General features: G+C 38.9%; 1 protein-coding gene across 6 annotated transcripts in view; it reads left to right on the top strand.

Annotated features, from left to right (window-relative positions):
• Positions 1 to 14,564, top strand: part of MCC (MCC regulator of WNT signaling pathway) — a 237,752-nt gene that overhangs the window by 179,941 nt on the left and 43,247 nt on the right. For all 6 annotated transcript variants that reach the window (XM_064438842.1, XM_064438844.1, XM_064438843.1 and 3 more), the window contains 2 exons: positions 199 to 362; positions 5,476 to 5,682. In XM_064438842.1, coding sequence (XP_064294912.1) covers positions 199 to 362; positions 5,476 to 5,682 — 371 coding nt within the window. The remainder of the gene's footprint in view (positions 1 to 198; positions 363 to 5,475; positions 5,683 to 14,564) is intronic.

Genomic DNA, 14,564 nt, shown 5'->3' with positions numbered 1-14,564 from the left:
TGTGGTTACAGTATTTAAGCCTATCAGTTAGTGAGGAAAAAGTGGCAGATTACAAGGATATTCCTTGAACAGTATCAGTCCTATCTGTTCTGCAGCAGGCATGTCTAGGTTAGAGTTTGTATTTTTTCACTGAGTCAATAATTGTTGCAATATTTGTTTTGGTTTTGTTGGTGGTTTTTTTTTTTTGCTTTCTTTTAGATAACTGTAGTGACTTGAATTCAGAACTGCAAAGAGTGCTGACAGGTCTGGAAAATGTTGTCTGTGGGAGGAAGAAAAGCAGCTGCAGTTTATCAGTAGCAGAAGTGGATAGACATATTGAACAACTGACTACCGCCAGTGAACATTGTGATTTAGCCATTAAGGTAAGGGTAACATTAGGTTCTAAATGCAGTGTGTACATCGCCTGAGACACCTGATCACGTTCTGTAGTGATAGCACTTTACTTCCAAAGGTGTCAAAGTACTTCACAGAAATCAAGTCCGGCTCACAGTGCATACTGGGTAAGTGGTAGTACACCTGTTTTACACTGAATCACCAAGGCACAGGAGGAGCTACTAAGTGACTTTTGATCTCAAATCAGAACTGTATTTGTATTATGCTCATTTCAGAGATAAGAGAAATGAGGACACTCAGCAGGTAATTTATTTTCTGAAGGTTATCCAGCAAACAAGTTGTTACTTGCCCAAGGTCACACAGCTAGTCATTGACCAATACTGAAAACAAGATATGTAGTACTTGCTGAAATTTGAAGATGAAATGGCATAAATTGTATGTAAGTTGTGACTTTGCTGTCTTAAAATATGAAGCTAGTATTTAACACAAAACACATGTAGTATATTAATTCTAATGAGGCAAGCCAGACACAGGAACAAATAATTCAGCTGATACTTGTATGTCTTGGTTTTACTCTGCATGTAACAGCATAAGAAGAGGGATGCCTGATAGCACATGTAATGAAGGGATTGCAGTTTAGAACCTGAAAGTGAGGGAATCATACATAGCTTACTATATACAGGGAAAGAGCTGGACAAGTTTTTTGTGTCAGATGGAAAGGCATCACTGACTCATTTATATAAGAACAAATATACTGACAGTTTTCTCTTGAAGTGGGAAGGTCTGTGACCATTGTAGATGGCTTAGAGAGCCCTTTGGCATGCTACCAGGAAAGGTCCCCTCTGTCCCTGGTGGTGCCTGAGGAATATAATGGCCTGTAAAGAAATTAATGTTGAGTAGTAGTTTGAAGAGTGTGGGTATATTTGAGAGAGAGACAGACAGACTGACTTCTGGGTCTCCTGGGAACGGTCTTAAAGCAGTTTATTGGAGTGTCTCAGAGGATTAGGATCAATACTTTGAATGTTACCCAGTATTATCTGGAGTTGTAGGGTTAAGTGTTCTCAGAAGTCAGTATTGACTGAGAGAGGTTATGAATCCTGGAAAACAGGTAGAGATTGGTCTGTGTGAGGTCCACAGAGGACTCTGAAGTGAGATGAGATGAAAACTTCTGCAGTAGTTGGATTCAACAAAATGTCAAAATAGCTGCCATAAGCTTAATTCTCAAGCTTTTTATTTTAAACCCATTTTTATTTTAAACTGTTGATTCAAATTAACTACAAACAAACTTCTATAATGATAAGTAAGTCAGCAGCTTCCTCCTGGTCCAAAATACAGGCCTTTTGTTTTCATGTGATCTCTACAAGCATAGCCATTTTTGGGGAAAGCTTTTCCCTACTGCCTTGTCTGCAGTGCCTGAGATTGTTTGTGTTTGACAAGTGATAGCATGCAAAGGATACTAAGCTTTCAGGAAGATGGGAAGCTCTCTGGTATGCTCTGATTATGTGCTAGGGAAGTGGTTCAGCAATGTGTTTAATATGGCAAAACCTACATGTAGAGCGCCTCTCTCAAATTTTGCCCATGGCTGCAGGCCATTCCTCCTGTCTTGCTTCCTCAGACAGAGAACTGAGAGATTTTTAAAACAGGTGGAATCACAAATGGAAACCTGAAATATCCTGATTGTCTTTTGCTTTGACTGTTGGCTTTTTTTCTTCAGCGGTGGACTAATGTATTTAAATGTTTTGAATCCTTTGGCTTTGATGGTTAAATTTCACTGGGTTTCTTTTAATGCTGTTGCTGCTAATTATTTTTTTTTTTTTTGCTTGTTTTATACAAATCACATGGCCCTGGCTAGCTCAGTTTTTCTATCCCACAAAGAATGAAAAGACCTTGAAATGAGATTTATCAGATTGTCTGATAAACTGAACAGTTACAAAACTATCCTTTGTTTGAGAAAATTTCCATGGAGTAGGCTGGTTAATGCTTTGTATATTTTGAAGAGTAAATGACTATCAGTAACAGATACCCACCACTAAAACTCTGCTGATTAAAAAAAGATGTAAATATTTCCAAACATTATCCATTTAGAACATGAGCACAGCTGCACTGGGTCACTCCAAAAGTCCATCTGTCTTGTGACAGATGCCAGTGGGAAGACTGCATCAAAAAGGACATACATAGGATGTCCTCCTTTTCCTTCCTTCAAAGATGCTTCCAGTAAGGTGGGTTTAGGAACTACTTTGTGTTTAATAGTTATCAGTGGAATTTTATTCCATGTGTATATCTAACGTGTTTTTTAACCTGTGTAAATTTTTGGCCTTCATAAATTCTGGTAGGAATAAATTCTACCATTGAGTTATGCCTTGTGTAAAAGTGCTGCTTTTTGCTTCTTTTAAACCTAAGACCTGCTGATTTGATCTGATATCATGTCTGTAACACAACACCTCTTGTAAGGAAACTAAGGCAGAGAGTACTGATGGCAGTTCCAGAGACAAGATGGGAATTACCATGATATGACATCCTGCCCTGTGCTCGGAACATTACATTGTAATTCAGTCCTAGAATCCATGAAGTTTTACCTGAGTTCATCTGCTGTGCAGCAACATGCTGGATAAAATTGCTCTGTAATACTGCTATGAAGAAAAATAAACAACCCAGTAGATTACTTAGATATATCTATGTACAATATTTATGTATTATTTACCATGGGTGATGGTAGCATGTTGGTTGTGAAACCAGAAAATTCTGTTAATAGTTTAGTCAGCAAAAGGATGTTGATCACATCAAAATGAACAAGCATAAAAGCAAGCAGAAAGGTCCCTTAACTTTGATAAGGACTATAGGGCAGCCCTTATTATTACTGTCAGACCCATGCTAATGCTGTCACTGCCTGAACTTTGTACTTGTGTGGGCAGATGGTGGTAGCAATGGAGTCTGGAGAAACAGCAGCAGCCTCTCTGTCTGAAAATACCTCCATTGTTGAGCCACTGCCGCTGCTTCCTCATGACAGTCCTCCCTCTTTCAGTGTTGCTCCAGGCTTATCACCCCCGGTAATGTTCTGAGCAGAAGAGGCTTAGGAAAGGGAGGGGTTGATAAAATAACAACACTAGGAGCATGGGGAATAAGGAGGAATGAGGCAGCAGCAGAAGTTGGCATTAGAGGGGTGAGGAAACAGCAGGGGAATTGCATGAAAAGGAGAGTTTTGGGGGAAGAAGGCAGAGGAGAAGACAGCAACAAATAGACACTCTTTAAAATAAAGCTGACAGCATCAAGAGAGAATGCTCCTGCCGTTACAGAGCTTTTCTTCACTTTGTAAGATTAACTGCCCTATGCTTATTCAGAACTTGGACTCATCCTCTTGTTGAAATAACTTACCTTGTCATAGTTTGAGACCTATAGGTCCAAGTGAAACTAACGTAAGGGAGACCTGCGGCTCCTTTCATCTTGCAGAGATGTTGCAAGGTATGGCTCTTTTAGAAAAGTAATTTAAGCTTTCTACCAAATATGTAAGCAGAATTATAGTGTAGATACTCTGTCAATGGGGCTTTGTATTTATTACTCTAAACGTATTGCACTTTTATGGAAGAGAGGCTTGAAATATTATTTAAAATTATAAACTGAACCCAATTGCAAAAGCGTTGTCCCTGCCTCTTCCATAGAAGTGTCCTGAACTAGTTGTTAAAAAATGTTTTTTTCCTTTTCTATGAGTGTGTTCCTCCTCACTGAGCAGTCCTGCTGTGTAGACAAGATTTATTCTTTAAAAGTAATATATTGATAACAATGAATAACCAGTTTTTCATTATAAGGGATAAATAATAAAATTTCACTGATACTTCACTGTCAGTGCTGAAAACAGTGGGAAGATTTCTTGCAGAAAAAAAGCGGACTTGTAATTTCAACTTGGTTCGTCATTTTCAGACATAATCTGGTTGATTCTTCTAGTCCCTCCCAAATTAAGGACATAAACTTCAGTTAGTAATTTTTGTTACAGTTAAAGTTAAGTACTTTTGAATAAAACAACAAAGTAGACTGTTTTGAACCTTGGTATATGAGTTATTTGTCTTCCATATTAAACTTAGAAGTATAGGCTTTAGCTATAACTTGTTCTTGAATTATCCAGTGAAATGAAACTTTCTAGGCTGCTAGTTACATCATACATTCATTTATTTTCCATGTTTCTTCGTACCATTTTAATGCAGACTACTTTCAGAGAGATTCAGTACCTTACAAGCAACAATTGGAGGGTTTTCCCGTGTTGCAAAGGTCTTCCAGAAGTGAAAAAATTTAATACAGGCACAGCATATGCTGTGTAGTAGAATCGGAACTGCACGTAGATACCTGACACGTTGAGTGTTGTGCTGTGTTTCAACATGTTGAATGTACCACCAGGCTGGCCATTCAGGCATGGCAGTATTTCCTTGCTGGTGGTGTGTGCATGTAGTTCAGTTTCACCCAGTAGATGTTGCTGAATATCCTTTGTGCTGATTATAAGCACAAGCCTATAAGGCACAGTTCTGAGCCAAGGGATGGGATGGGAAATGCTGAGTGGCATGTTATATCCCAGAGAAACACAGCCGTTTTTTATGCACTAGAAAGGCTGTAATGTCTCATGGTATAATGTAAGCCTAGCCAAGGCCAATTTTCTTTATCTCCCTGCCACCTCTAGGAAAGAACATGCTCAGGAACATGGGAAAGAAGAGTCCTCTTTTTTTTACTGTCTAGAACTAAGAAAGGCTCCATGCCATGCCCATTCACAGGCTACTACTTACTGCCTGTTACTCAAGCAGAGGAACAAGCATAGTGCTCACCCGTGACAAGGAGTCATTAATTTTTCTCAAAGTGTTCTGAGGTGAAAGTGCTGCAATTGCTGTCACTCATGGGTGACATGTTTTATTTGCATATAAAACATCCATCTACTCTGGTGTTGGTCAGTATGAAATACTTTAATAAAACGGTCAAACTATCAAACGAAATAAGCAATAATTTTGTTTGATACTACTTATAAAACAAAAGAAGCAAACTAATGATGGTGTGGTGTTGGGTGTGTATGGAAAGGCTTATACAGTTGCCTGTTACACAGTTCTGTCCTGCTTGTGCAATCATCTTTCTCTGCTTCTTTCTGGTTTTTGATGAATATTTTTGCAGACCGTAGAAGAGATTGAGGGTGTACTGGGACGCGACCTTTATCCAAATCTCTCTGAAGAGAGATCTCGATGGGAGAAGGAGCTAGCTGGCTTGCGGGAAGAGAATGAGAGCCTCACGGCCATGCTGTGTAGCAAAGAGGAGGAGCTGAACAGGACCAAGGCCACCATGAACGCTATTCGTGAAGAAAGGGACAGACTGCGTAGAAGGGTAAGGCTGCTGTGTAGATGATGGCTTCTTGTTCCTCCTGCCTATATAATTTTGCCACCAGAACAAGCTTCTCTTTAATCTCGCTTCCTGTGCTGGCTGTAGGGCTTTTTGTTTTTAAAGCTGAGTTATACAACTTACAGAACTAGGACAAAACTGAACATAATTGAAAAAGAGTGTGTGATGAAAAGCCGAGGTATACAACAACCTGATATCAGAAATCATGTGTTAACAGAAGACCTGATACTCATCTCCACGGAAGCATATGTAACTTGTGTATAGAGAAAGCAGATGTTCATTTAGTGAATTTTCCTTTGAGGCATTTTTTTTCTGTAAACAACAGATATTTCTTTGGTTTTGATGGGAATTCAATTTGTGATTAGGAGAAAGAAAAAGAGCAGGACTCCTGTCAGTGGGTAATAATTCTCAGAACTGAACAATGAGTAGTCCCAGCCATGTCCTGCTTCCCCATCTACATTTTATGATGCTGCAAGGTCAAATAAAGGCCTTCTGCTTTGTGTGGAGCCCTAAGTAAAAAAAAAAAACGGAAGTTTGTTCACAAACAACATGAAATATCTAAAAAAACATGACCTCAATATTGTTACTGCTAAAATTTCTTAGCCGTGTCCCTGTTAAATCTGCAGTCTTGGCTAAGTATGAAATAATTTTGGTTTTAAAACAGGCAGTTTCAAGTTTGTGTTCAATTTGAGTGAAAATTTAGACCACTTTACCTTGGTAAAAGCATTGGAAGTGTTGCAATCTGGCAGCAGATTGACCTTTTATGCAAATACTGTGTTTCTAAAACAACATTGTTCTGTAATGACTGTATCATTTTAGCATGAAGCTGCATTGTGTGAGATTGCCAATCTAAAGATGTCAAGCCACAAATTACCTTTGCAAAACTCTCTATCTTCTCTTAACACTAAAAAAAGATGTGTGATGAGGTAAGAATAATAATCTGCTATCATAGAAAACAAGACCATTTCAACTTTTCCTTTGTAAAATTTAGTTTTATTATGTACCATAAGTGTAATTGGTTTTCAGTCCTGAAGTTTTGGGACTGATTTTATAGTGACATTTCTTTTTAAACATAGGCAGTGCTACCCCTTGAGCTATAGAAGTAGCGTTTTTGCACCAGCTGAATTATTGCACACCTGGGGCAGGAGGGGGTGCGGGGAGAGGCAGCAAGCAGGCAGAGAACAGAAGGGTGTGCTTGTGAAATTTGCTTACACAAATGCAGATATTGACACTACAGATGATACAGATCAATAATGGGATATCAAACAAAAAAATAGGTGGCCTTGAGGATAGATTCATAGGAAAAAGATTGAAATTTTGAGAAGTATGGAATGCAAGTTAAGGCGCTTAAAAGATCTGTAACAAGAATTTCTGCTGACAGCCAGAAGCTGCTCAGTTTTTTAAAAAAAAAAAGAAAAAGAACAAAAAAAAGGAAAGCATTGGTGTTTGTACCCTCAGGTATCAGCAAGGCTGGGTTGTTGATGCATGGTGGCAAACTCAATCCTATGATATACCAGTTAAATTACTTCCAGTAGAGACTGGAAAGACTGTATAAAGAGTGGTGAGATCTGATCTGGAACGTTCTATGTAGTTCTTACATCTTATGCTTGAAAAGGTACCATTTAAATTGGCAAAAAAAAGATGTAGAAAAGGGTCAGAGAAATGGGCAGCTTACTTGGAGAAGTGTCCTGTTCAACAAAATCAAAATCGGAATTTGATTTCTCTTTACAAGTGCTGGAGAAAGCAAGTAAGAATGGGAGTAATGACTGTTTACACATAGGGACAAAACTGGAACAACAACAGACTAATATAAACCACTTGTGGCTATATTAGGCCAGAAATTAGACTATGAGGTGTCTAACAGATAAGAGGATTGTAGGTTCTGAAGAAACAATAAGGTGTAAGGTTACTGCCAAACTACTTTGAAAATGGAGCTTTACAATGTTCAAGTTATGGTTGTATATTGAAATGTATGACTGTACAGGGAAATCTATTAAAACCAGGATTATTACATTAGGATTGTATCCAAAGGAAAGCCAAAAAATTTACTTTTAATTGGCCCAGTTAATACAGCTGCATTAATTCTATAGCTAGCTTTAGTTATCTCTGCGCAAAACTGATGTTTTGTCTGGCTGCCAGCAGTAGCAGAGGTTTGGATTAGATGATGAGGAAAATGCTGTTTAGTTCTGTGTAAGAGGATACTGCTTGACTTGGTCAGTCTGTATTGGAATCCCCAGCGAACCAAGCATTTGTGGAGCCACACAAGTACTGGCTATGTTACTGAATATTTCACAGTCTCCTTAATATAGGCCTGGGACTGAAAGGATAGCACGTTAATCATGCTGACCTAGTAGTTGCTGGCCTTTCTATTGGAACTGATAGCAGGGATGCTGCATGTGTTACTGATGTCTCTTTGTTATGGAAGCATCTCTGGTGGAAACAGAATTGAGGTCATCAACTTGTTTCATGTAAGTGGCTAGAGCAATTGTCAGATGGCAGCAGCAGTGGGATGTTACTGACCCAAATTGTGTTCAGACTGCTGACCCTGGAGAGGGTAGGTCTTGAGTTGCTCTGTAGAGACGCTGAGCTGTCTTTCGTATACAGCAAGCCAGTTTAAATGTTCATTCTTCTTTAATTAATGAAATTCTTCTTGGACAGATTGGATAGATGTCTTGCCCAGTAGACAAAGGGTTAATGTTAGATTGGCACAGAGCATAAAAAAATCAAGCCGCCTCTATATTCAGGCACAGCTGGTGTGGGTGGTTTTTTCAGTTGTTTTCATTTGGTTTGCACCTATAGGAGGACTTTGTTGAAATATGGCTTTTAATATAATCCTGAACTTACAGAACAACTGGTTTATTGCCCCCACTAGAGAATTTTGTTCATGGCTTATGACCCTGTCAGCAACACTATGTAATTGTTGCAGTGGAAACCATATTTGCATTTTTAATGTAACTCCATGTCCATAGTTGCAACAAAATAAATGTTTACCTTGACCTATTAAATATTTTCTCTATGCCACCTGAACTCAGAGTCACTTCAGATTATTTCCCTGGAGAGTGGGAAAGGAGATCCAACTAAAATTTAGTTACTGTTCTTCTCAAATTAAATTGGGTGAAGCGAATAAGCTTGAAGTTGAACAGATCAATAGGTCTGTTACTTTAGACCAATGTCTGTAATCAAGCAGAGTGCTTTCAATACATTTTTCTCAGGCTTGTTGGAGATCTAATTTAATTAGATATTCACTGTGCTCAGTTAACAGATTGAGCCACTTTCTAGAACAGTGGCTAAGAAACAACATGCATATGGAGTTTGTTTCTCATGGGTCATTAGTAAATGAGGTAATCACTTATTTCTGGAAGGTGCCTGCAGTGTAGCAACTAATTTCATAATGCAGAGGTTTATTTTACCTCTGTATGATATTGCCATATTAAAAATAAAATCTATTTAAGCCTGGGCCAGTCAACACTCTAGAAACTACGTACACATAGCTCATCATAATCCTAAATCCAGTAATAAAGAAAACATGCTGGAGAACTTCTGTACCAGTTCATGGGATTAATATTATTATTATATGAGAATAAGGTTGTAATCAGGACAACACTATTTACTACTATATGTTGTCACAGTCTTAAATAGTAGGAGAAAAAGTAATATTTGTGTTCTTGCACAAAGTCTCTTGTATCCACCAGGGGAGTCAGATGAGCAGCACTGATACAGCATATAAACTCCCATCAAGACTGCAAAGTAAAAGTTGTGGGGTTTTTAATTACTGCTCATGAAAATTGCCAGATTGTGCCTCAGCACAGTCCCAAGCAGACTGTTGGTGTAAGAAGCAGTTGCTGTTGGCAGTGTTCAGGCTTCTCTGAGGCTGTGCTGAAGAGCTAAGTCTAAAGTGAAAAGGCAGTTCCAGCTCTGGAGTTCCGTTAAGTCTGTTCTCTGCGTAAGCCATATGTCAACTTGTTCAGTTGATGAAATGCTTTTAGTTGTGAGGATTATTCTGTATCTGCTCCAAACTCAGCTGAATTCACTAAACTGACCAAAACAAAACTAGACTTACCATTTTAGCTGTCCTTGACTTAAGACCTTCATGAAAACATAATCGGCACAGGAGTAGAAAAATGCCATTTTAATGCATGATCCCTCCAGCTGACCAGATTGTCCCTGCTCCAAGAAACTTCATTTTAGCATGAGGGCTCTCCCAAAATACCTTGTTCTTGCAAGGATTTGAAACCTACCCAAACTACAGCAGAAGTCAGATCCTTGGCCTCGCAGGCATTCTTGAGCCCACTCTGTTCTCAGATGACACAAAGCTGGCAAAAGCTGCTCGGCTGTCCTTGTTTTGTCATCATTTGTATTGGGATCAGAAGTATTGTTCCAGATTGCAGAGAACACTGATGAATTTTAGGCCTATAGAGATTATTGTCAGCTTGCACAGCTTAAAGTGATCCTTGAACTGTTCTGTCCTCTTGTCTCTTGGTACACACCAGAAACCTGAGGTAGCAGCCAAAAGCTATTTCCACTCTCCACCTCCTTCAGTTGTGTGGTATTTGCTTATGCAGCAGTATCTCTGATTAGCTGTTAACAAACTAGAGCTTTGCTTCTGTTTCCAAGCTTGTATGCAAATGCTCAGTGATTAATCTGAAATTAAATGAGAAAAAGCCTGAGGCAGGCTTACTGCCCTTGCTTGTTTGTTTCTGTTGTGTGCTAGCCTGGATCAGAACACTTCAGTTGTGCTTGGAGGTTTTAGGGAATCCTCCCCTCACTTCCCATGTCATGTCCAGCCACATCTTTGGTTTTCCTTGCTTTACATCCTTTAGAGAGGTACAGCATCCAGATCTTTCTGCGCAGAGCTCTGCATGAGGGACTTTTGTCTGAAAGGTGTCAAAAACAGAGGAGCGCTTGCTTGGAGCACATTTGTATCACCCAATGCACTGTAGCCTATCCTGCTACTTAAAAAGGCCATAGGTATAAACCCTAGTAGCTCTATAAACCCGTTCTCCCATAGCTTGTTTTGCCTGTGTGTTCCCTTTCTCTGTTCCTCAAAATAATTAATCAAACTGCGCGTTAATTTTCAGATCTGCCAGAGGAGTAGCATTCCTAGTAGCAGTTAAGTTCTTACATATTTCTTGAAAGCAGACGTCTTTGCAGAGGAGGGATATTCTGTAAATGCCTCCTTTGAACAGATGAGTGCAGGTCTAAGCTCATTCAGCTTCAGAGAGTTCATTAAGGAGATAGCCCATATAAATACCAGGAACGGCTTCTTTACCATACTCAGTCAACCACAGCAGACAACCTGTAGGAAATCAGACCTTGTTAGCCCTGCTGCTCACAATTTAAGAGGGTCTGAAAACTATCTGGCTGAAAATAATCACCACTAGGCCTGATTGAACGGTGCTTTAGGCAGGGAAGGGCCCTCACCACTCAGAGCAGCTTGAGCTGGTATTTCATTTTCCATCTTCCTCTCCACAGATTTGCAGTGTGCATGAATAAGTTAGAAGGTGGGAGAGGTGTACTCACTTCCTGTGGTTTGTTGTGCTGCACCTTCCTCTATATAACGGGAAAAAACCAAAGTGGTATTAAAATGCTAGGGGGAAAATGTTATTACTTGAAGGCTTCAAAGATAGTGCATGATGAAACAGGTCATAAGTAGGGTAGAAAGAAAAGAATCACAGGCATGCCCCTTGTTAGAAACTGGTTTAGGAACAAAAGCAGCAGCTATCCTTTGAATGTGGAAATCAGTGACAGCAACAGGCAGTCTGTAGCTGTGTTTTTTTATTTAGGGTATATTAACAAATCATGTAGTTGTGAGTATGCATGTGTAAAACACAAAGAGGAGAAACATGTTTCTTAGATTCATGCTTATAGATAATAAGCATATGCCACCAAAGTATTTTCTATAACCAACTATGCATTTCTGCAAACATGTCCATAATGCCTGTTCATCACTTATGAAGTCTTTCATAAATCCAATGTTACTGTAGTATGTGAGCCCCTTTTCTCTTCTACTCTTGCTGTCTTTTTATTAATTTCTTAAGGCACCCATGAGAGAGTATGGTTTATTTTTCCCTATTTCCTACCCCAATTCTTAGCATTCACAGGAAAAAATTAGAAATGCAGCTAAACAGTTGGTTGATACTGCTAAACAGCTAATATAAATAAATAAAATTTCCAGTTATTTAAGTTTATTTTAATAACTTGAGAATATCTTTTTGCACCTGACTAGACTAGCCATTGATCTGAAGTCTAATGGCTCTGTTGCCTTGTGTCTCACTTAATGTCCCTGCTCCTGTTCTTTCCAGCACTTCTTTACTTCTGTAATTCTTTGGACTTCCTCCAGCTGTTTAGATCTTTGTTCTTTCCTTTTTTTAATTGTGGATTTCCCAGGTGTTTCCCTGGATTTCTCCTTTTTTCCTCTGCTCTTGCTGCCTCCTTTTTTTTTCTGACCATATAATTAGATCTGCCTGTTGGCCACTTTCTGTCTCAGTTTAGAGTTTTAGGATTTTATAGCAATTTTTATATCCTTCTGGGTGTTTCTGTCTTTAAGCTAGTATGATGCAAGGGCTGAAGAAATCTTTCTTCACATCCTTTCTTATTATTCCTCCCCAACTAACAAATACCCACTTTCCTGTCTTTCAGTGGAGCTTCTTTGGGTTTGTTTCTTTACTCGTCTTCACCCATGGGATTTTTCCAATTTTGTCATCCATTTCCTGCAAGATCTGCCCTTCCTCTCTCTCCAGTTTCCAAGTGTTTATTGTGTCTCATGTGCAGTACAGCAGTTACCTTCAGTCTAATAATAAATGTAACCTTCAGAATAATTTCTAGTACATTTGTAATGACACTTAAGACTGGTAGAATTATTGAGCAGGGCAGTCAGACCCTTTTTAATCATACTGTTTGTCTTTTCATAACTCATGAATTCACCAATCCAGAGAAGAAACTGGCTCTTCTGAACTCTTTTTTTTCTTGATTCCTGTTCTTTGGTCTTCCTTTATTTTTCCTGTGGAATTACTACCACTGTGGAAAAGTACTTTCTGAGGAGATGGTGCATACTGCTGTATTTACAGTGGAGGTTTTGGTGACCAGAAATAGTTACCTAAGCCATCTCTGGGCAGTCTGGGGTGGGCAACCCAGTCATGAGATTCTGGCTTGGTGAATGTGTGAATTGTGAGATTGATAATTTTACGGGCCGGACAAACTTGCCCTGTTATCCTGCTCAGAATTACCATCCAGTATTCAGTGTTGCTAAAGTTAGTGTAGTTATTTATAGGAATTAATTCAGCATGTAATTTCTCAAATGAAGGCCTGAATCAGTAAATGCATCAAGAAGCATGAATAAGCAGTTTCTTTAAGTGGTGGTTGCTTCCATGATACAGTATTAAAGCAGTGACTTGCATAGATTGATAACTGTGCTGTGCTCTGAGTTTTGTTTTATAAATGCTTTCCTGAGCAAAGCTTTGTCTGGCTACTCTTTTAGCTGTGTTCATTTTTCTTTCTGTTTCTTAACATTGCTTTACAGATCCTTAAGAATAATCGGCTTTGTAATCATGGCCAATGGTCGCTGCTCAGTAATAAAGCACAGACTGAAGGAAAGCTATCTGTGCTGAAGTTTTATATAATATTGTCTTTACATAGGGTAGTTTTAAACTTTGGAGTCAACGAATGCTTAGCATTTTAAGGAACTTTAAGACTCTGTTTCCTCATTGCCCTTAAACTTAGAATGTTACTTGCTTTTGGAGTGAGATCTTCCAGGACTAGCTTGTGGGCATAAGTGAATATTTTAGCAATTTTTCAGTCAGACATTGAGGCAGGGATTTGATTTTATGAAGAATACATCCCTAGTGGTTTTCCTGTTCATTTGCTTTTAAACGATGCTGTAACTTAAGCACTTGGGGAATTTAGTCTGGAACAGCCCAGGTTAAAAGAAATAGTAATAAATGTGGTTTTGATTTAATTAAGTTTTGAGGTTGTTTTTTGTTTTCTTCAGTGTTAACGCCGCAGTACAAATCCTATCTGCACTGGCTTTCCACATCTGCAAGCAAAAACATGCCTACATGGTTTGTTTCAGTTTTACACATATCAGCAGGCTGAAATGATTGGTTTGCATCAGTAGTGCACTTCTGTCCTTAAGGTTTGCATTAGTGCAGCTGTACCCATGTTGAAATTACATATGTGTCTATGAACAAAGGAGGCCTCAGCTGCAAATATGTAGAAGATACATGCTATGAATGTGCACTTTATACACTCTGCGCAGTAAACTTTATGATGTAATTACAGTTAAGATGTATAATTCTAGGGCAAGCACCCATATCCATTTTTCAGCATGTTACTTTTAAACATTGGGGATTTGATTTGAGGTTTTGTGTACTTCATTTTTTTTTTTCTTTTTTTTTTACAGAGATACACTGTTAGAGTTGTTTGGCTTCATTTTCTTTAAGGTGTAGCACTCCTCCATGACTGAACTGGGTAGTTATGGGTGCAATTAGCCTTTATGTGCTTTTATTGTTGCCCCCTACAGCTTTTTATTAGTAACATGCTCTGTTCTGTAAAACACACTTTTCTGTTTTTCTTTCTAGTAGTTTACACATACCTAAAAATTCTATTATTTTGACAGTAAGTCATCAGGCAGCCTGACCTTCAGTTTGCATATGACTGAGAGAGAGGCAGGGGTACTCTTCAGAGAAGCAGAAGCAGACTGTAGGGAATCATAGGAGGCATAAGATACTGCATTGGTGACTGGAGTTGCAGCTTGAACTCTGCCCTCAGTGCAGTAAGTTGAAGAAGTCTGCATATGTTGTGCAGAGAACATGCTGACTGCTGCTTTGTCAAGCAGAGATTGCTAAAGCACTGACCACTCAATTGGTGAG

This window comes from Phalacrocorax carbo, chromosome Z (assembly GCF_963921805.1).
Source record: "Phalacrocorax carbo chromosome Z, bPhaCar2.1, whole genome shotgun sequence".
In the NCBI taxonomy this organism is placed as follows: Eukaryota; Metazoa; Chordata; class Aves; order Suliformes; family Phalacrocoracidae; genus Phalacrocorax; species Phalacrocorax carbo.
The sequence above is the reverse complement of the archived record's forward strand: the minus strand, read 5'-3'. Positions and strand labels throughout refer to the sequence as shown.